Raw genomic sequence first — 24,087 nt, 5'->3', positions numbered from 1 at the left:
TGTGACATTTTTAAAATCTCAAGAGGTGGAATTGAGACAAATTCAGCATAGCAAAAAATTATGTGTGATCTTTTTTTTTAGATATCGATTAGTGACTGGGCTTAGAACCAACTCCACCACACACAGACACAAGTGGAATCGGTTTAGTCAGAGGCTGTTGCCTGGTTTCGAACCCGTGCCACACAGACACGTATTTATATATAAATATATATTCATGGTTGCTTGGGAAACCTGTCGTTTTTTCTGAAAAAAATTCGGAGTGACGTCTGCATCATGTTGTGCTGCGGGCAATTGTTGTGACAGTTTTAATTGAAGGATCCCTACACCCCGCCTCTAAATAATATCTCACAGTTGGTGGAGGGGCTCGAGCTATAACCATTTTAGTTATTCAATAAATCATTAGCACGAGGTAGTCTTGTAACGCTAATTAACAATTGAATTTGTGATTAGTAAGAACCCCTACCCGCACTTACCCAGCGTTGTGAAGAACGGTCGAACAAACTCCAAGATTGATATTGTCACGGGGAGGCCTTCATCCAGCAGTGGATTGACAGGGAGCTGCACATCACGATCTAATTACAACAGTAAATACGCTGCCAGGTTACGATACAATCGATACGTTTTATTTCAGTTAACGTCAACACGGCTTATCTCATAACGTTCTGCTTCTCGTACGAAGGTTTCTTAAAGGTTCTCTGAGAATCTAAGAGAGGCTCGGGCGAGGCATGCATACACATTTAACGAGCAAAACCAAAGCAATAAATCCGTCCGAAGAACTGATTAGGCGGTGGTGGTTCGTGCACGCCTGTAACCCAGCACTCGAGGTGATGGTAGGTGGATCACCGCACAGATGGTGTAAACCCGTGGATATTGAGGAGGAGATATACCCTGTGCTCACCAGGAGAAGGCCGTACGGCGGAAACGTGGACTCCACATTATTCTTGGTTCTTTCGGTAACGTCACGTAGATAGAAGACAAAAATCTAAGTTGAAAGCAAAAAAAAAACCCACGACGTTTCGATCGCAACAAAAGCGGTCCTTTTTATTCTTCTTTGGAGGCTTGCCCCCTCTTTTCTCTCCACCTGATGAAGACTGCTTGTGTTGCAATCGAAACGTCGTATTCTATTATTTAATTTACTTTCTATCTACGTGACTTTGCCGAAAGAACCAAGAACATGAATTGCTGCAGTCACGAAAGTTTTAAGTCTAAATTTGGACTCCACCTGTTCCGTCAGTATGGGATACAGTGTTTCTCCCTCGCATGCGCGGGTTGCCTCTGGGCGCCACGGTGGTGGGACGTTCACTTCCTCGCCTGGTATGCAGGAGTTCGTTGGTTCGATCCGGAACCCTGACACCTGTTGTATATTTGGAGTTTGCGTGTCTCTCTCCCCGTGGTCGCGTCGATTTTTCTCCGGTTTTTCACCCCGCGTTTAGAAACTCGCGTTTGGAGTATTTGCCTGCCGTACATTTCCACATGATGAGCCACTTCGTTGAGCTTTCATTTGTGATAGCCAGGTTGCTTTCGAGAAAAAAAGCCATATAACTCAGCGGGCCTTACCTGGCAAAATACAAACAAATAGTTTACTCCCTCATATAAACACTCATTAGTTGACCGATACCACCTTTAAATATAGAGGAACACGTAGCTTGGTGAAATCGTTGGCGCTGGCTCACCGTGTGACTTCCTTGCCTGTGGTGCCCCGCGCCTCTGAATCATTTCTCTGAATCATTCGAGAGTGGACGAATATTGCGCAACATGTTACAAGCTAAAATATTATAATAATCAATCTTGATTTGAAGCTTTGGCGACTGCAGGAATCCACACCCTTTGGTTCCTTCGGTAAAGTCACCTTGGTAGAAAAAACAACAGATCACGTGACGTTTCGATCGCAACACAAGCAATCGTCATCAGGTGGGACAGCCACAGCAAGAAAAAAAAAACTGCTGAAGTAGGCCTACTTCAGTAGTTTTTTCTTCACGTGACTTTACCGAAAGAACCAAGGAGTGTCATAATAATCACAGCAAGTACGAGATAACCCCTCTTAACGACGGTCATTGGTTCCACGGAACCGGTCGTCAAGTGATTTGGTCATTAAGCGAGTCTAGGAAATACACGGTAGCATCAAAAGTTACCTCCCCCCCCCCCCAAAAGTACTTTATAATATTTAAACAATGGATATGAATACATAAATATACTTACAACATTATAAAAATAACATCAAAAGAAACATGGTTAATCAATGCATTCATTAATATTTACTGTACCTACAACAGCCTGTCGTTAACAGGGGAATAGTCGGTAAGCGAACACACTGGGCCCTGTGCAGGCACTACACCACTAAACACTACATTATACACTACACTATAGACTACATTATACACTACACTATACACTACACTATACACTACATTATACACTACATTATACACTACACTACTACACACTACTCTAGTATACACTACATTATACACTACACTATACACTACACTATACACTACACTATACACTACACTATACACTACACTACTACACACTACTCTAGTATACACTACACTATACACTACACTATACTATTATACAGTACACTACACTATACACTACACTATACACTACATTATACACTACACTATACACTACATTATACACTACACTACTACACACTACTCTAGCATACACTACACTATACACTACATTATACACTACACTATACACTACATTATACACTACATTATACACTACACTATACACTACACTACTACACACTACTCTAGTATACACTATACACTTCACTACTACACACTACTCTACTATACACTACATTATACACTACTCTAGTATACACTACACTATACACTACTCTAGTATGCACTACACATTGGGCTCTATGGAGGCACTACACTACACTATACACTGCTATACACTACACTATAGACTACACTACTATACACTACACTATTATACACTACACTACTCTATACTACACTACTATACACTACACTACTATACACTACACGACTATATACTACACTACTATACACTACACTACTAAACACTACACGACTATATACTACACATTGGGCTCTATGGAGGCCCATTGTTAAGCGATTAATCGTTAACAGGGGTGGTCATTAAGAGGGGTCCTTCTGCAATGCCTTTTTTTACTCATAACCATGTACGAGTCAATTGAGGCTACACATTTCAAGAGGTACCTGGGATGCTGCGGCAAACACAACGGCAGATGCAGAAAACAACAACAACAAAATAAATGATTTTTTTTTTATCGCGAATGTCCTTCAAGGTTCTAACTGGCGCATGGGAGCGAAACGTCGGACACCGTGCTGACGAACGTGCGGTACATCCCAGAGAGCCACACGGCACGACCGCCATAAACCTACGCGGCAGCAGTAGTGAAATAATGCCTTCCGCTTGGCCTCCGATACCTCTTTTCATTTCCACGTACACATCCGAACTGTGCTGGGGCCATGCGAAGCGCCCGTCAGGATGCACCGGTGGGGGGGGGGGGGGTTTGGTTTGTTTCCACTGCACAAGCCGGGGCCGTGCCGTGAGCGCTGACGTCGCACGCGATGACGCGGTAACACCGACGTTTCGGAGTTGTAACCGCCCGACGTCACACGCATTGCGCACGTCGTTGGCTCCGTGGCTAGCGCGGCTTGACCTCGAGTCCGACTCAGACGTCTTGTGGGGCCGGGAAATCGTGGTTTCGCTTCCAGCTCGCCATGGTAAAATTGCCAGGGGGGAAAAAAAAAAACCTCGGCATTTTTACCATGGGGAGCCTTGGTGAAACTATTAAACTGTTTTTCATTGTACCAGGTAAGGCCCCACTGAGCTGCATTAGTTCTTTTGTCAGAAGCGAACCGATCGACAGTGGCTTAGCATGGGGGAAAACTCGGAGCAGCCAAATACCCTGAACGCGTGACGTTGATTCCAACATGTGGAGGGAAAAATTGTAGAACCCGGACAAAAAAATCCACGCGACAACGGGGAGAGAGAGAGAGAGACACACACGCAAGCTCCAAATATAAGCAGGCGTCAGGGTCGGGATCGAACCCACGAACCTCCTGCACACAAGACGAGGGAGTTAACGTCTCCTAGCCACCGTGGGGCACACGTGTGTGCCGTGTGCCGGCCACGTGCTGGCACGGACCGGATGTGCGAGTGGGAAAGGGGTATCAGGGGGTGAACCAGGTGGTACGATCTGTGACGGGTGAAGAGGAGAGGTTAATGAAGTCAATGCTGATGATGAAGATTACAAAAAAATGTCATAATTGAGATCACAGTGCACTGTAATCCACGTGTTTCTAAGGAGGCGCTTTAGCACAGGGTGATCTATATGTAGATTCCCCACTGATTGAAAATGGGCATCTCAATTCTTTTCAACAGCGGTTTGAATGCTGTGAAAGCGACGGATCCATATCTTACGGAGGAGAGCGTTGAAATATTGAATGAAGTGTGCGTGTATTTCGCGGGATATCTATAAATGGGTCGCCATTCATTTTGCATAGAGTTGTGGTAACATTGTCAGCAGAGGTAGTTGTAAAATAAACCAAAACACTAAATGCTTTCAAAATAGTACGTATAAAAATCTAATTTGGTTATAATTAGCGATAAAATAAAGATAACTTTTCCATATCTATTGATTTATAATGCTACTTTTCAGTCTTTGCCACATTCTGGTTTGCATATTTTAATCTTCGTAGACTTTCGTTTGCGGGCAGTTGATCATCCAATGTTCGTGTGCTCATGTCGAGGTTGCCGAGTGAGCCAGTGGACGTCGTTCAGGAGAAGCCACGTGGTGACGATTTGACACACGGATGTCGGCGAACGATATATTCCGATGGAGACCCGGCGTCAAGGAGCATGAACCATCATCGCGCGAACTCCGCTCATCCTCGCAGCAGCGGCGGATTTTAGCTCAGCCATCGAACAAAGACGGTGGTCACCGCATCGCGCGCCTTCAGATGCGCCTCTGTGGCCGTCTGGAAGGCTCTTGCCTCCGATGTGAGGAAGCCACTGGAGCTATGTGCGCTTTTCAATCCAGATTGAAAACTAATTTCTGAAGAACTACTTTTTGCGTTTAGGTTGTCGTCCTTCCGCTGCACCTCCGATTAACACTATTGACTTGTCGGTGGTACGGTGCGAAAGAAGTTCAACGTACAAACTGTACTGACATAGATACCCATAGACTCACCGAGACATCCATAGGTTCACACGCACACACCCGGCGAATATCCGAACATCTGTAGGCGAATGATCGACGCAGCCAGTGGCTTTACTGTCTGCTCCTCGATTTTGAGATTGCCGCCCACAAGTCGTTCCCTGGGCAATTCTGAACAGTCCGTCGGTGCGGGATACAGGCACAGCATCTGCCGTACGATGCTCAGCTGGTGCAGTTCAACAGAGACCAATGCGCAATGGCTACTGCGATGGGGGATGTCGCAAAACACTTTCAAAGCGCTTCTGCGGTGGCCGCACGTGTCAACCTTGAAAGCAAAAGCCACTTTAGGCCAATTGCTCGACAATTCCCCTCCCCCACCCCCCCCACTCGCAAAAAAAAACTAACAAACAAAACTGACCCATCAATAAAACCGCACGTAGGTGGACACCACGTCGCTCCCCAGCGCGTTGCTGGCGACGCACTTGTAGAAGCCCGAGTGCTCGTACCCGGACGTCTGAACGTACAGCGTCCCTGCGGGGTGCAAGTAGGCGCCGCCGCCCGCGTGCGCTCCCGCGCTCGCCGTCGACAGCCTGGCGCCGCTCGGCAGCTCCCACGCCACGTCGGCCTTGGGCACGCCGATGGTGGCGCATCGCAGCCGCAGGCTGGCGCCGCGCCGCGCCAGCACGGTCCGGGGCGGGCCCCGCGTGATTCGCGGCGGGTACGCCACCACGACGACGGGCACGGCCGCCGACGCGTGCCCGGCCGCGTTCTCCGCGTGGCACACGTACGTGCCGCGGTCGCGCGGGGTCGCCGCGCTCAGAGCCAGCGTGCCATTGGCCAGCAGCGCCGCGCGGCCGCCGGCGGCGGCGGAGGCGCGGGACGTGCCGTCGACGCTCGCGCCGTTGGGCAGCACCCAGCGGACTGTGGGCTTCGGGTTCCCGCTGACGACGCAGTGCAGGAAGAGCGGCTCACCGCTGGTGCTGCGCACCAGGCCCCTGTGGCGGAGCGCGATCATGGGCTTCTGTCCGACCTCCAGCGTCACGGCTTTCTCCACGAAGCCCGCGGCATTCTTGGCCGTGCATCGGTAGGTGCCGGCGTCCCGCTGGGCGGGACGGAGGATCACCAGGGCGCCGTCCTTGCCGTGCCGGAAGTTTTCCACCTTTTGCCACTTGGCGATGAGGGTTCCATTCGGGAACAGCCAAGTCGTTTCTGGCGTCGGCACACCGGTTGCCGAGCAATTCAGCGTGATCGCCCTGCCTTCTTTGGTGATGATTTTCTCGTTTTTTGGGTTCTTTAAAACCGGCTTTTCCAACGTGTCTGTCACGGCCAGCTTCACGCGCAGCGTCGCCTCTCCGGCTTCGCTGCGAGCGACGCACAGGAACTCCCCGGTGTCCGAGCGCCGCACGTTTTTGATTTCCAGAGTACCGTTCTCGAGCACGGATATCCGGCTGCCCTCGTAGGGCGTCGTCAGGACGACGTTGCCGGGCATGACCCATGCCACCCGCGGCTGGGGCACGCCGTCCGCCCTGCAGTTGATCCGCTTGCGCGAGAACTTGACGGCCGAGTCGCCGGCGACCGCGTGCCTGTCCTGGTTCCCGTTTATGACGGGCTTGACGAGCACCACCTCGAGGCTGATTGCCTTCGAGTCTTCCCCGAGCGCGTTGCGGGCGATGCAGGTGTAGACCCCGGCGTCGGCCTTCCCGACGCGCTCGATGATCAGCGAGCCGTCCCTCTGGACGCGCGGCCCGTCCGCGGACGTGAGCGGCGCCCGCTTGGATGGCAGCACCCACGCGACGCTCGGCTTCGGCTCGCCGGCAGCGTCGCAGCCGAGCCGGGCTGCATCGCCGCCCCGGACCTGCAGGGGCGCGGCGGCGGCCTTCTTGGCGTGGCCCTCGATCTTGGGCGGCCTCGCCCTCGGCGGCACGCTCAGGCGCACCGTCGCCTCGTCGCCTCCGGCCGCGTTGCGCGCCACGCACGTGTAGTCGCCCTCGTCCTCCCGTGCCGCGTTCCGCACGAGCAGCGTGCCGTTCCCGAGGACAGCGCGCCGCCCGCCGTCCTTCCGCTCGCCATTGCCACCGCCGTCGCCGCCCGCCGGTACGGGGCTGCTCGCCGTCGTACCGTCGGGCAGGCTCCACGAGACGCCGGGCCGCGGAAGGCCCGAGGCGACGCAGTCGAGCCACGCCGTGCCGCCGGCGCTGACGACAACGTCCGTCCCGCTCGCGCCCGCCGCGCGCTTGTCAATCCTCGCCGCCTCCAGGGTCACGTTCATTGTGACCCCCTGCATGTCGTAGCCAAGGCTGTTGCGCGCCACGCACAGGTAGTCGCCCGCGTCGCCCTCGATCACCGTGCCCACGCTCAGCGAGCCGTTCTCGTGCACCGAGACTCGGTTGTCGGGGCTGCAAGTGCACGATGGGGGGGGGGGGGGGGGGAATTAAATAAATCACCACCACGTCGGTTAATATTCGAAAGTATGTTGAACTTCTTTCTCACCGTACGTAGCCAACCGTGCGAATCGGAGGTGCGGGGGAAGGACAAGAAACTCAACACAAAAGTCAGTTCTAAAGAAAATCTAGATGATTTAAAAGTGCATAGCTCCCAGTGGTCTCCTAATATCGGAAGGAAGAGCGTTCCAGATGGCCGCAGAAGTGCATCTGAAAGCGCGCGATTGGGTGGCGCGTCATTCTGGTTTGTTTTTCTTTGTCTGAAACGGGTGCCCACTGGCGTATGCCGCTTCCCCAATGTCGTCCTGATTGTGCGTCATTGTCATCAGACGAAGAACTCATTCACAACTCTCATCGCAGAGCGGTTGCAGCCCTTCGTTGCAGAGGGCAGCTCACGGAAGGCTATAAATACAGAGCTACCTCTGAAATCACTTTCACCAAATTCCGCATTTAAAACAGGTGTTTGTCACGTGACGGTCAAACTGATATTTTCATTCTCAGAGCTTGCATTTGGCCAAATTAACTCTTTCCCGTTCTGAGACACCTGCAAGTAGCAGGGTGTGGGGGTTCCTGTTCACCGCTGAATCTCGGATCGCACAAGCGGCTGGACGTTACTTTCATTTAGAGAGGCGTAGCGCCGTTGTTTTTAAAAGACGTCGTTACTCGCCGCAGGGAACCGCGGTGACACGATCACCGCCACTCCACGATAGCTGGCGGCAAACCATGCTTCGCAGTCGAGCAATATTTCTGAGGTGCCCACCCCACACGACATCTGACTCGAGTCCAAGCCATGCTACCGATGGGGCCAACGACGTGCACAATGCGTGTGACATCAGGCGGCACGGCCCTGCTTCTGCAGTGAAAGGGAAAACCCATGCATCCCGCATGGCCTTGTGGGTGCCTCGGTACCGACAAAGTACTTGTACGTGATTGCAACGGAACCGGAAGAAAAACCGATGATGTACACGCGCACGTCATCAGAATGGGGAGAGGGTTAAGAGGAAAAGCAAGTTTACCGTCACGTTTTTCTTTTCATATTCTTGGTTCTTTTGGTAAAGTCACGTAGAAGGGAAACAATAAAATAATAATACAAATATAAAACAATAAAATTCTCACGACGTTTCGACTGCAACACAAGCAATCATCATCAGATGTGAAAACCACAACAAGAAAATTTGAAAAAAGTGGCGTTTTTTTACGTTAGCATCACGGGGAGCGATTTGACAGTTTGTTCAGATGGACGAGTCCATCTATGTTTGGAAAAGAGGAGGGGGGAGACGAAAAATAATGGATGCGGTCTGAAAGCCACCTTAAGCGTGATCAATCAATTAAGACCCGAAATGGTTTATCAAATCCTTCCAATTACTGCTAAGCCAGAATCCATCTTCTCGGTTGAAATTGTCTCTGTGTTTGTATATGTGGATAGCCTCATGAACGAATCTCTCATGGTAGCCAGATGGCTTGCAAAGAACCTCTGTCTTGGAGAAGTCAATGTCATGTGAACCTACTGAATTATAACAGTGATCTGCCACGGCCGAGGTGTTGGTCCTACCGTGTTTCAGGTCTGCTTTGTGTTCACGAACGCGGTCCGAGACATGTTTTTCTTTTCGTGCAGTCACTGGTGATGAGACTGAGACCGTCAGCTCACTGCAATTCAGAACCCAGTTTACACTCGGGCAGCTTCCAGGATACCAGCTCAAGATCTCAGCGGTGCAAACTCAGCGCTCTGACCTCTTGAGTTTTCCGGACACCTTTGCCTTTCCTGCTCTAGTACGTTCCTCTACCCTCCTTCTACCCCAATGCAGCTCTTCACTTTTGTCGAGGCTAATTGAGATGAGGTTTAAGTTGATTTAGGAGTCACCATACCAAAAAGGTTGAGAACCCACCGATTTAGATGCTAGAAATAGTAACACAATATTGTTTTACGACCTAACCAGCGGAGGTATGGATCGGCAGAAAGTAATGAACTCGGTCCATTCCTGGTTGACAATTGGCTTCAGTCAACGAATGGTAACTGTTATGCACAGTACTGCGTGGAGGCTGGGCTTATGCAAACATTTGGACTCGCACACTAAATAGAAAAGTCACTTATTCAGAACTGCTTTGTTTCGTTTGTTGTTCTCCCCCCGCACCTCCGGTTGGCTACGTATGGTGCGAAATAATTTCAACATACATACAGAGACTCACACTGTGACCAATAGACTCACACAGAGACCCATAGATTCACACAGAGACCCACAGACTCACACAGAGACAAATAGGCTCACGCATGTACCAGTCTCGGAACGTGAATGGCAGCATTAATCTCTTTGTTCACCTGTACAGCGTATCGATCACGATCTTGGAGGGCAGCCTCCAAATGACTTTCGGCTGGGGGTCGCCGGAGGACACGCAGTTCAGGAGCGCGACCTCGCCGTACCGCACGTCCACCGTGGCCCGCTGCTTGTTGCGGGCGATCTTGGCCGGCGAGAGCGGGCTGCTCACGCTGAGGCTGACCACCCTCCTGTCCACGCCCATGGCGTTGGTCGCAACACACTCATAGCTGCCGCTGTCGGCCGTCGCCAGCCGGGCGATGTGGAGTGTGCCGTTGGGGAAGACGAACAGCTTGCCCTTGAGAAACTGCGACGGCCTCACAACCGACCCGTCGGACAGCAACCAGCGGACGCTCGGTGTTGGAAAGCCGCCGGCGCTGCAGTGGATCACGAGGCTCTGACCCACGATGCCAGGGAGATCCTCCGTCTTTCGCTGCGCGATCTCGGGTGGCACGGAGATCACGTCGAGCCGAAAGCCGACTGTGTCCGTCCCGGCGGGGTTGCTCGCGATGCACTTGTAGCTGCCGCGGTCGGACGCCGCCACCCGCCGGATGTGCAGAGTCCCGTCGGGCGCCAGCGTCACGCGGCCCTCACCCAGGCTGGCCGTACGCAGGAACGAGCGGTCGGGCAGCAGCCACGACACCTGCGGCCTGGGCCGCCCCTCGGCTGGGCAGCGCAGCTCCACCGGCTCGCCCTGGTGTGCCGTGAGGTTCTGGAAGCGCGGCTGGCGCACCCGCGGCCGGTAGGCGAGGACCGTGAGAGTCACGGTGTAGTGGTCGGAGCCCTGGTCATTGGCGGCCGTGCACAGGTACTGCCCGCGGTCCTGCAGGTGGCCACTGCGGACGAGGAAAGTGCCGTTGGGCAGCACCTCGAACCGGCTTCCCAGTCTGGAGCCAGCCCTGATGGTGGCGCCTGAGAAAACCAAAGCCGCAGCTGTTCATTAGCACTGGACGAGTGTCTTTTTTTGCAACGTGCTTATCGGATGCACTAAACAAGGGATGCTGCCGTGTTGTGATGGATAGCACACTGGACTTTCCAACCAGAGGCCTCCAGACCTACTCGATCTCCTGGCACAGCAGTTGATGCATTTATAGTATTTGACTGCTATAAATTTACACGTGATAAGCCAATTTGCTGAGCTATCATTTGTGATAGCCAGGTCACTTTTGAAATAGACCGATATGGCTCAGTGGGCCTTACCTGGTAAAATTGATTAGTTTATGGAAATGATTGGCTGTCCGTACAACAAAACAACCACGTTAATTCTGCAAAATTTCACCTGTGGCCACTTTCGTCCAGCTGATGGTTGGTAGAGGATTGCCAATCGCAGGGCAATGTATTGCGACGTCCGAGTCGGCCACGATTGCGATCATCGTGCTCGCCTTGTCCACGATCACCGGCGCACCATGCAGGCTATCCTCGTCGGCGTTGCCGTGTGGCCGCACGGCGTTGGACGAATCCGAGCCGCTCTCTTCCCTCCACGTGGTCTTCTCGTCGCCGTGGTTGTGCCGGTCTTTTGGTGGAGGCCCCTCGGCAGATTCCGCCGAAGCTTCCCCCTGTCGGTCGTGAGCGTGATCTGTTTGCAGTACCGTCGTTGGGGCCGTCATCGCCGCCGCCCTGTTGGTAAACGCTCTCTTGACGTTGCGTGTGGTCGGAGCCGTGGGCAGCGGCCGTGTCTCGGTCGAGTGGGCGCCCTTTGGGACCAACCTCGTGTCGGACACGGCGGGACGTTGCAACCCATCCCAGGGAAGCGGCGCTTCGTATCCCTCTGTCACCGGCGGTCCGGTGAACGTGTTCTGCCAACGAGACGGAGGCGAACCGGCCGCCGGGTCGGATCCCGTAGCCGAGCGCGATTGTGCCCGCGCTGCTCTCAATGTGGACGTGGCCCCTTCCCTCTGGTCCGTCATGCCCGAGGGATGCCTCACCATGCCGCGGGGTCGCTCGGAGCCCTCCGAGGACGACGTCGACGACGACCCCTGCGCGGGCCCCGTCGGCGTTTGAACCTGCGACTCCAGCTCCGGGTCGGTGGTGGCGGAGACGGCCGCTCGCACCGTCGGGTCCCCGTCCGTGGTGTGGAATTTCCCCCACGTGACCGGAAGGAGCGCCTCGGGCTGGAGGAAAGGCAAGAGGCCTGCGGCCGGAGTGCCCACGGCTGAGGCCCACTGCAGCTTCTCGTGCCAGCGTCCGTACGGCTCCCTGCTGAACGGGCTTCGCGGAGGACTCGCGGGGAGGAGAGCGCTGGGCACGGTCGTCGTGCTGGATATCCGGTGCCACGAACGCTGCGCTTCTGTTGTGTGCTCCTGCACCCGCGGGCGTGATGGCAGCCTCGTGAAGGAGTTGTCGGGACCCCAGGCGGAGTGCTCTGGGTCCACGTTCGCGGGAAGCGCCCCCGCGTGGTCCCCCACCGCCGAAGTCCGTTGAGTCAAGGCGACGTCCGATTTCTCGGTTGTCGCCGACGTGGTGGGGAAAGGGCTCAGAATCGTTTCCGAAACTCCGTAGTCGGCATCTGCCGTGCTCGTGTGAACGGCCGCCCGGGCGCCGAGCGTGTACGCCTCGGTGTACGCGGCCTCGTACGCTGGCGTCACGCGCTCGTCATAGGAGACCGTTTCCACGACGGCGGAGTGGTCGTCGGAGAGCTCCACCAACCCGCCGGAAAATGTGCTCGCCCACTCCAGATCACGCCCACCAGAATACCCCGCGGTGACCCCGCGGCTCGCGACACTCCCTTCAGCGCTCGTCTCGGTCTCGCCAGCAGCCGATGCCCCAGGCGAAGGGGCGAGGTCGCGTCCGGCCGGAGTCGTGGCCGCCGCGATGGCGAGGCTGTCGTTGTGGCCCCCCCGGCGCCTCCACTCTCTGTGCCGCCGCCTCACCTCCTCCAGCACTTGGGCCCACCGCTGAGGGTCGCGCTCCTTCACCGACACGTTGTCGATCCGGCGTGGCCCCGCGGGTCCGGCGGGCCCTCTCCCGCGTGGCCTACTCTTCAGGGCACGCCCGCTCTCCTCATCCTCTTCGTCGTCGTCGTCGTCGTCGTCGTCCTCCTCCTCCTCCTCCTCCTCCTCCTCATCTTCCTCCTGCTTCTCATCCTTCTCCATCACTTTGGCCTCGCCCGCCATGCTGTTCCCGTGCTGCTTCGCGCTTGGAGGAAGCGTCAAGGAGGAATCATTTCGCGTGGCATTGTAAAGGTCCACTTGGGGCAGTCCGTCGTTTCCCGAGGGGAAATACGAATTCTCATTGTACGGCTGGGAGCTCGGCCTCCACCCCCCACTCGCATCGCCACCGTTGGCGTCTGGCGACGCGATGGTGACGTTTATGGACAGGACCTTGGCTCCGAGCCGATTCATGGCCACACACCTGTAGAGGCCGCCGTCCCCAGCGCCGATGCCCTTTATGTTCAGCGTGCCATTTACGATGGCTGAACGTACCCCGTGCGAAGGCAGGTCCTCGGAGACCGAGCCGTCGGGGAAGACCCAGACCACTGATGGGTCCGGCGAGCCGAGCACCCTGCAGGGGACCCCCAGGTCTCCGCCAACCAGCACCGACAAATCCTCATCCACCGCCGCCTTTGCGATTGCTGGCAGCACCTCGAGCCTGAACTCCATCGCATCCGCGTCGTCTCTCGTCGAAGCAACGCACGCGTACGCGCCCGAGTCTGCCACCTGCGCCGACTTGATCAGCAGCTGCCCTCCGCGGGCCGCTGTCACACGGTTGTCGGCGCTCTCGTAGGGCTCCCTGACCCGCGTGCCATCGGCGAGGGTCCAGTGGAGCGCGGCCGGCGCCCCCGGGGCGGCATCGATGCCGCACAGCATCTGGACGGGCGCCCCCTCCACCACCGCCTGGTTGAGCCGTGCGTCACTGTCCCCGTCGCCGCCGCCGCCACGGACGAGCACCCACTCGGACGTGCCATGGTCCCCGGCTCCCCGGTACCCCGACATCACCGTGGTGAGCGTCAGGTACAGGCCATCTTCGGCGCCGGGGGGGCCGACGCCGCCGCTCAGCGAGACGCCGATCGTCGGCTGCAGGAGCCAGTCGGCCTCCGTGGAAATGCTCGCCACGAGTGCCGCGCCGTCGCTCGGTGGCTCCCCCCGCTCCGTCACGACGGCGTAGAGGCTCGCGCTCGCCTCGCCGTGAACCTCGGGCAGCCTCGTCAAGCGGAGCTCGCGCCGCCGGGGGCCACCTCCCCCCACCGAATCGCCGCCCGCCCTCGCCGCCGCCTCCTCCAGCTGCCGCCGGCCGTCTCCGAGGCTCACGTCGCACGCCAGGCGCGTCTCGAATGCGCCGTCCACGAGCACCGTCCCGTCATCCAGCCGCCGCACGGCGACCGGCGCTGCGGCGCGCGGTTCGCCCACGCGGCACCGCAGCGTCGCAGCCCGCCCCGGCGCGGCCGTCAGGTTGAGGCCGAGCGCGGCCCACGAGGCGCGCGCCCGCAGGAGGTGCCGCAGGGGGAGCTCGCCGGCGCCGTCGCCGTCGGGTTTCCTCGACGTCCCGGGAGCGGCGACGGACGGCGCGGCGCAGGCGAGCCGCCGCGCGGGGACGGAGAGCAGGTGGCGCCCCCTGTAGCGTGCGGGGCTCGCGCAGCGTGGACACCGCGAGTCTCCGTCTCGCCTCCCTGCGTCCACCGCCGCGCACTTGAGAACGTCTGCGGCGCGAGGGGAGACGCACACGGAGAGGTAACGGGTGAAGGCGCCGCTGAGCTGCTCGCTTGCGCCACTGCTGGCCGAAGGGCTCGAGAGAGCCCCCATCTAGCGGGTGTTTGGCCTACTCGTCCGCACTGGCGAGATGTCTTGGAAGAGATGGGAGTACCCATGCTTTACCCCACCACACGCGACCTGCGGTTGTACCCAAAGACACTGCCGAGGTGAGGGCGTGGATTGATGAAACTAGCCCCGTTGTTTCATCCGTCGCGCCGGGAGATCGAATCGAAGCGGTGACCTCTGCATTGCCGGTCACGGCGTGCTGACCGTCACACCATGGCAGGGACCGTTGAGGCTAAAAAGGGCCAGTAGGCATGCACACGCATTAAAATGAAAAAAATGTGCTCACAAGTAAAAAATTGTGCCTCTGTATTAATGAATGGTGCATAGCGTTCTTCTCTATTGGTTGGCCTTGAGCCAGTCGTGTGACTTGTGCCTTCTCCAAAATGAGATGCAGATTATCACCTTCATTTAAAAGCAGGCGAGAGATTTTTCAACCAAAAATCGTAATTGTTAAAGGGAGACATGGGTTACAAATGCAGTCCAGCAAGCAAGTGTAACACAGACTCAGGTGTAACACGGGCTCAGGTGTTACACACACTCAGGTGTAACACAGACTCAGGTGTAACACGGGCTCAGGTGTAACACACACTCAGGTGTAACACACACTCAGGTGTAACACAGACTCAGGTGTAACACACTCTCAGGTGTAACACAGGCTCGGGTGTAACACAGACTCAGGTGTAACACACACTCAGGTGTGACACAGACTCAGGTGTAACACAGGCTCAGGTGTAACACAGACTCAGGTGTAACACACACTCAGGTGTAACACAGGCTCGGATGTAACACAGACTGAGGTGTAACACAGGCTCGGGTGTAACACAGGCTCAGGTGTAACACAGACTCAGGTGTAACACAGACTCAGGTGTAACACAGGCTCGGGTGTAACACAGGCTCGGGTGTAACACACACTCAGGTGTAACACAGACTCAGGTGTAACACAGACTGAGGTGTAACACAGACTCAGGTGTAATACAGGCTCAGGTGTAACACAGACTCAGGTGTAACACACGCTCAGGTGTAACACAGGCTCAGGTGTAACACAGACTGAGGTGTAACAAAGGCTCAGGTGTAACACAGGCTCAGGTGTAACACAGACTCAGGTGTAACACAGACTGAGGTGTAACACAGGCTCAGGTATAACACGGGCTCAGATGTAACACAGGCTCAGATGTAACACACACTCAGGTGTAACACAGGCTCGGGTGTAACACAGACTCAGGTGTAACACACACTCAGGTGTGACACAGACTCAGGTGTAACACGGGCTCAGATGTAACACAGGCTCAGATGTAACACACACTCAGGTGTAACACAGACTCTGGTGTAACACAGGCTCGGGTGTAACACAGACTCAGGTGTAACACAGGCTCAGGTGTAACACAGGCTCAAGTGTAACACAGACACAGGTGTAACACACACTCAGGTGTAACACAGGCTCGGGTGTAACACAGGCTCGGGTGTAACACAGACTCAGGTGTAACACACACTCAGGTGTGACACACGCTCAGGTGTAACACGGGCTCAGATGTAACACAGGCTCAGATGTAACACACACTCAGGTGTAACACAGACTCTGGTGTAACAGAGGCTCGGGTGTATCACAGACGCAAGTGTAACACATACACAGGTGTAACACACACTCAGGTGTAACACAGGCTCGGGTGTAACACAGAGTCAGGTGTAACACACACTCAGGTGTAACACAGACTCAGGTGTAACACGGGCTCAGATGTAACACAGGCACAGATGTAACACACACTCAGGTGTAACACAGACTCTGGTGTAACACAGGCTCGGGTGTAACACAGACTCAGGTGTAACACAGGCTCAGGTGTAACACAGACTCAGGTGTAACACAGACTCAGGTGTAACACAGACTCGGGTGTAACACAGACGCAGGTGTAACACAGGCTCAGGTGTAACACAGACACAGGTGTAACACACACTCAGGTGTAACACAGGCTCGGGTGTAACACAGGCTCGGGTGTAACACAGACTCAGGTGTAACACACACTCAGGTGTGACACACGCTCAGGTGTAACACGGGCTCAGATGTAACACAGGCTCAGATGTAACACACACTCAGGTGTAACACAGACTCTGGTGTAACAGAGGCTCGGGTGTATCACAGACGCAAGTGTAACACATACACAGGTGTAACACACACTCAGGTGTAACACAGGCTCGGGTGTAACACAGAGTCAGGTGTAACACACACTCAGGTGTAACACAGACTCAGGTGTAACACGGGCTCAGATGTAACACAGGCTCATATGTAACACACACTCAGGTGTAACACAGACTCTGGTGTAACACAGGCTCGGGTGTAACACAGACTCAGGTGTAACACAGGCTCAGGTGTAACACAGACTCAGGTGTAACACAGACTCAGGTGTAACACAGACGCAGGTGTAACACAGGCTCAGGTGTAACACAGACACAGGTGTAACACAGAATCAGGTGTAACACAGACTCAGGTGTAACACAGACTCGGGTGTAACACAGACGCAGGTGTAACACAGGCTCAGGTGTAACACAGACACAGGTGTAACACAGACTCAGGTGTAACACAGACGCAGGTGTAACACAGGCTCAGGTGTAACACAGACTCAGGTGTAACACAGACTCGGGTGTAACACAGACGCAGGTGTAACACAGGCTCAGGTGTAACACAGACTCAGGTGTAACACAGACTCAGGTGTAACACAGACTCGGGTGTAACACAGACGCAGGTGTAACACAGACACAGGTGTAACACAGGCTCAGGTGTAACACACACTCAGGTGTAACACAAACTCAGATTTAACACAGACTCGGGTGTAACACAGACTCGGGTGTAACACAGACTCAGGTGTAACACAGGCTCGGGCCTAACACACACTCAGGTGTAACACAGACACAGGTGTAACACAGGCTCAGGTGTAACACACACTCAGGTGTAACACAAACTCAGATGTAACACAGACTCGGGTGTAACACAGACTCGGGTGTAACACAGACTCAGGTGTAACACAGGCTCAGGTGTAACACACACTCAGGTGTAACACAGACTCAGGTGTAACACAGGCTCATGTGTAACACAGACTCAGGTGTAACACAGACTCAGGTGTAACACAGACACAGGTGTAACACAGGCTCAGGTGTAACACAGACTCAGGTGTAACACAGACTCAGGTGTAACACAGGCACAGGTGTAACACACACTCAGGTGTAACACAGACTCAGGTGTAACACACACTCAGGTGTAACACAGACTCAGGTGTAACACAGGTGTAACACAGACTCAGGTGTAACACAGGCTCAGGTGTAACACAGGCTCAGGTGTAACACAGGCTCAGGTGTAACACAGGCTCAGGTGTAACACAGACACAGGTGTAACACGGGCTAAATGCGAATGAGCCCGTGTCACACCTGCGTCTGTAACACGGGCTCATTCGCATTGAGCCCGCACGGGGTTGGATGCAACACGCATCCAACCCCGTGCGATCTCTGCGATGTGATTGGAAGTTTCCATCCCAGTGGCCTGCTCGGGGCAACGGTGATCGGATTCGCCCAGCTCATCGAATAACTCCTGCAGTCTAAATAAAGATCCTCAATCGCATACCCGGCGAGGTTACCTAACATCTCGCCGCCCGTGGCGAGATGTTAGCTAACCTCGCCAACCTTGCCAACCTTCGCGCGATAAAACCACGAAACAAAAAAAACCTCCGCCGCGAATAATCTCGATCACGCGAAAAAGCCTCCGGCGCGACGTCTCGAAAAGAACCCCCAAAAATAAATCCCAACGGCGACTCGGCCCGACCGCGCGACGCTCACCGGCCGCTCTCTCGGCGGCCCACTCGCGCAAGGGCCTCAGCGCGCAGTCGCACGCCCAGGGGTTTCCCTGCAGCGAGAGGCTCTCCAGGGCCGGCATGGAGGCCAGCAGGGAGGGCGGCAGCGAGCGCAGGCGGTTGTCGGCGAGCGAGAGGTGCGCCAGCGTCGAGACGACGGCGCCCCGCGCCACGAACGCCGTGGCGAACGCGTCGGCGTGCAGCGAGCGCAGCCGGTTGCCCTCCAGCTGGAGGAGCCGCAGCGACGTGAGCCCCGCGAAGGCGTCCGGGTCGAGGCGCTCCAGGAGGTTGCGGTCGAGGTGCAGCCGCTCGAGCGAGCGCAGGCCCCGCAGCGCCGGCCTCCGCAGCGAGCGCAGTTTGTTGTAGCTGAGCTTCAGCACCTGGCCGGAGGGCGCACACGGCGCGACGGGAGGGCCCGCCGTGGCGTCAGCCCGCGCAGTGAACGCCGCCCCTGGCAGCGCTTGCCGGGTTTATCGATGTCAAGCGGTTGGCCGCGTGGTAACGCCGCTGCCCAGCGCCGACGAGACGCTGGGTTCGAAACTGGGGCAGCCGCCCGTGACTAAGCCAAGTGTGTCACGTTGAACGAGCCGCATTTTTTTTCAGCGTCGACAAAAGCAGAGCCGTGGGGGGGGGGGGGGGGGGGGGTTGGTTGAGAGACATCGGCAACATATTCTTGGCTCTTTCGGTAAAGTCACGTTGAAGGGAAATAATAAAATAATAATATATATAAAACAATACAAATTCTCACGACGTTTCGACCATAACACAAACGGTCATGCAAACCGCCACTTCTTTCAAACGTTTCTTGCCGTTGGGTTTTCACACCTGATGACGACCGTTTGTGCTATGGTCGAAACGTCGTGAGAATTTTTATTGTTTTATATATATTTTATTACTTTATTGTTTCCCTTCAACGTGACTTTACCGAAAGAGCCAAGAATATGAATTACTGCAGTCACGAAAGCTTTAAATAAAAATGTAACAACAACAACAACAACAGATAAACTCCCGTGCTCGCGTAAAGTGACCGAGGTGCTCGCGGGGGTCACAGAGGGCACCGTGGCGCGCACCTGCAGCGCCCGCAGCTGGCCGAACACGTTGTCTGGCAGGAGGCGCATCTCGTTGCCGTGCAGCATGAGGATTTCCAGCTTCGCCAGGCCGGCGAACGATCCCTCGTCCAGGGCCGTCAGGCTGTTGTACCTGGCGTACGACAGCAGGACGCAAGCGACGGCGGTCACGTGGTGTCGTGGGAGAGAGCGCAAAGTCGCCGCTCCGTCGGCGCTTCTCAACCGGTGCCCCCCACCTTTCCACGTACCCCCCCCCCCACCAATGAAGTCCACTGGTTACCCCCCCCCCCCACACTCCCCTGATCACACCTCCACCCCAGCATCACCCATGGTACTTTAACAAACGTTTTCGTCAACACTCCGCTGCTTTTGTCTTTATTCCTTTCAAGGAGGAGTTGACGAGATCCGCTCTACATCATCAGTAGTGTAGTAACTACATTATTAGTGACGTAGTAACTACATCATCAGTGGTGTAGTAACTACATCATCAGTGACGTAGTAACTACATCATCAGTGGCGTAATAACTACATCATCAGTGACGTAGTAACTACATCATCAGTGACGTGGTAACTACATCATCAGTGGCGTGATAACTACATCATCAGTGGCGTGGTAACGACGTCATCAGTGGTGTAGTAACTACATCATTAGTGGCGTGGTAACTACATCATCAGTGGCGGGGTAACTACATCATCAGTGGCGTGGTAACTACATCATCAGTGGCGTGGTAACTACATCATCAGTGGTGTAGTAACTACATTATCAGTGGCGTAGTAACTACATTATCAGTGACATAGTAACGACATCAGTGGTGTAGTAACTACATTATCAGTGGCCTACTAACTACATTATCAGTGGCGTAGTAACGACATTATCAGTGGTGTAGTAACTACATTATCAGTGGTGTAGTAACTACATTATCAGTGGTGTAGTGACTACATTATCAGTGGTGTAGTGACTACATTATCAGTGGTGTAGTAACTACATTATCAGTGGCGTAGTGACTACATTATCAGTGGTGTAGTGACTACATTATCAGTGGTGTAGTAACTACATTATCAGTGGCGTAGTGACTGCATTATCAGTGGTGTAGTAACTACATTTTCAGTGGTGTAGTAACTACATTATCAGTGACGTAGTGACTATATTATCAGTGGTGTAGTAACTACATTATCAGTGGTGTAGTGACTACATTATCAGTGGCGTGGTAACTACATCATCAGTGGCGTAGTGACTACATTATCAGTGGCGTGGTAACTACATTATCAATGGTGTAGTAACTACATTATCAGTGGTGTAGTAACTACATTATCAGTGGCGTGGTAACTACATCATCAGTGGTGTAGTAACTACATTATCAGTGACATAGTAAATACATTATCAGTGACGTAGTAACTACATTATCAGTGGTGTAGTAACTACATCATCAGTGGTGTAGTAACTACATTATCAGTGGCGTAGTAACGACATCATCAGTGGCGTGGTAACTACATCATCAGCGGCGTGGTAACTCCATCATCAGTGGTGTGGTAACTACATCATCAGTGGCGGGGTAACTACATCATCAGTGGCGTGGTAACTACATCATCAGTGGCGGGGTAACTACATCATCAGTGGCGGGGTAACTACATCATCAGTGGCGTGGTAACTACATTATCAGTGGCGTAGTAACTACATCATCAGCGGCGTGGTAACTCCATCATCAGCGGCGTGGTAGCTCCATCATCAGTGGTGTGGTAACTACATCATCAGCGGCGTGGTAACTCCATCATCAGCGGCGTGGTAACTCCATCATCAGTGGTGTGGTAACTACATCATCAGTGGCGTAGTGGCTACATCATCAGTGACGTGGTAACTACATTAGCAGTGGTGTAGTAACTACATTATCAGTGGTGTAGTAACTACATTATCAGCGGCGTGGTAACTCCATCATCAGTGGTGTGGTAACTACATTATCAGTGGGGTAGTAACTACATTATCAGCGGCGTGGTAACTACGTCATCAGTGGTGTGGTAACTCCATCATCAGTGGTGTGGTAACTCCATTATCAGCGGCGTGGTAACTACGTCATCAGTGGCGTGGTAACTACATTATCAGCTCAGGTGGTGTGGCAATCGCTCAGATGGGGTCCCAATGTTTGATTTGTCTTGCAGGATCGTACCTGGGCTGTTATATCGCGGCTCCTCTTGCCCAATCACAGCATTTGAGCATTTTAATTATTTTGTTTTTTAAACCGCGTTTCAAACAAGTTTGTTGTCCTTTTACACTTAAAACCTTCAAAGTGTTTCGATTTAAAGCTTTCGTGACTGCAAGGATTCATCTTATTTGGTTCTTTCGGTAAAGTCACGTAGAATGAGAATAAAATAATAAATTAATAAAATAACACAATAGGACAGCGCTTGTCCTCGAGACAGTCTCGTCCCTTCACCTAATGAAGGGCACTTGTGTTGTGGCCGAAACGTCGTGAGAATTTTATAGTGTTATTTTATTTTATTAATTTATTATTTTATTCTCATTCTACGTGACTTTACCGAAAGATTCAAAGTGTTTGTCAAGTCGTCCCAACTCGTAGCTTTTACCACCAGAGGGAGTTGGGGGTGGGGCAAGGCACCCCCTGCTTTCCCACGCTCGTTAAGCTATTGATCATCAACAATAATCATCATCAATAATCATCATCATCATCTCAACGATGATCATGAAAGCAGCGAGAGCTGCCGTGCGCTCGGAGCTGGTGCGCGCGAACGCAACGCAACCTCACGCAACGCAACGCAACCTCACGCAACGCAACGCAACCTCACGACAACGCAACGCAACCTCACGACAACGCAACCTCACGACAACGCAACGCAACCTCACGACAACGCAACGCAACCTCACGACAACGCAACGCAACCTCACGACAACGCAACGCAACCTCACGACAACGCAACGCAACCTCACGACAACGCAACGCAACCTCACGACAACGCAACGCAACCTCACGACAACGCAACGCAACCTCACGACAACGCAACGCAACCTCACGACAACGCAACGCAACCTCACGACAACGCAACGCAACCTCACGACAACGCAACGCAACCTCACGACAACGCAACTCACGCAACGCAACGCAACCTCACGACAACGCAACCTCACGACAACGCAACGCAACCTCACGACAACGCAACGCAACCTCACGACAACGCAACGCAACCTCACGACAACGCAACGCAACCTCACGACAACGCAACGCAACCTCACGACAACGCAACGCAACCTCACGACAACGCAACGCAACCTCACGACAACGCAACGCAACCTCACGACAACGCAACCTCACGACAACGCAACCTCACGACAACGCAACCTCACGACAACGCAACCTCACGACAACGCAACCTCACGACAACGCAACCTCACGACAACGCAACCTCACGACAACGCAACCTCACGACAACGCAACCTCACGACAACGCAACCTCACGACAACGCAACCTCACGACAACGCAACCTCACGACAACGCAACCTCACGACAACGCAACCTCACGACAACGCAACCTCACGACAACGCAACCTCACGACAACGCAACCTCACGACAACGCAACCTCACGACAACGCAACCTCACGACAACGCAACCTCACGACAACGCAACCTCACGACAACGCAACCTCACGACAACGCAACCTCACGACAACGCAACCTCACGACAACGCAACCTCACGACAACGCAACCTCACGACAACGCAACCTCACGACAACGCAACCTCACGACAACGCAACGCAACCTCACGACAACGCAACGCAACCTCACGACAACGCAACGCAACCTCACGACAACGCAACCTCACGACAACGCAACGCAACCTCACGACAACGCAACGCAACTCACGCAACGCAACCTCACGACAACGCAACGCAACCTCACGACAACGCAACGCAACCTCACGACAACGCAACGCAACCTCACGACAACGCAACCTCACGACAACGCAACGCAACCTCACGACAACGCAACGCAACCTCACGACAACGCAACGCAACCTCACGACAACGCAACGCAACCTCACGACAACGCAACGCAACCTCACGACAACGCAACGCAACCTCACGACAACGCAACGCAACCTCACGACAACGCAACGCAACCTCACGACAACGCAACGCAACCTCACGACAACGCAACGCAACCTCACGACAACGCAACGCAACCTCACGACAACGCAACGCAACCTCACGCAACGCAACGCAACCTCACGACAACGCAACCTCACGACAACGCAACCTCACGACAACGCAACCTCACGACAACGCAACCTCACGACAACGCAACCTCACGACAACGCAACCTCACGACAACGCAACGCAACGCACCCACCCCATGTTGATTCGCAGCGCGTCTCGCGGCAGCCCGGCGGGCACGGCGCTCAGGTAGCGGAAGGTGCAGTGCACCTCCTCGCGGTGGTAGCAGGTGCATGCCCGCGGGCAGTCCCTCCCCGCTCGCTGCGCAGAGGCGCCGCC

General features: G+C 54.3%; 1 protein-coding gene across 1 annotated transcript; it reads right to left on the bottom strand.

Moving 5' to 3' along the window:
• Positions 1 to 607: 607 nt before the first annotated feature.
• LOC116954502 (immunoglobulin superfamily member 10-like) lies at positions 608 to 24,087 on the bottom strand (the record flags this gene model as incomplete). Its single annotated transcript, XM_076052231.1, has 6 exons — positions 608 to 7,572; positions 9,935 to 10,841; positions 11,209 to 14,636; positions 18,337 to 18,896; positions 19,587 to 19,716; positions 23,945 to 24,087. Coding segments are annotated over 6 exons (7,143 nt in total), but the record flags the coding sequence as incomplete, so codon positions are not given.

This window comes from Petromyzon marinus, chromosome 55 (assembly GCF_048934315.1).
Source record: "Petromyzon marinus isolate PM22_M1 ecotype Great Lakes invasive population chromosome 55, UKy_Petmar_22M1.pri1.0, whole genome shotgun sequence".
Lineage (NCBI taxonomy): Eukaryota > Metazoa > Chordata > Hyperoartia > Petromyzontiformes > Petromyzontidae > Petromyzon > Petromyzon marinus.
The sequence above is the reverse complement of the archived record's forward strand: the minus strand, read 5'-3'. Positions and strand labels throughout refer to the sequence as shown.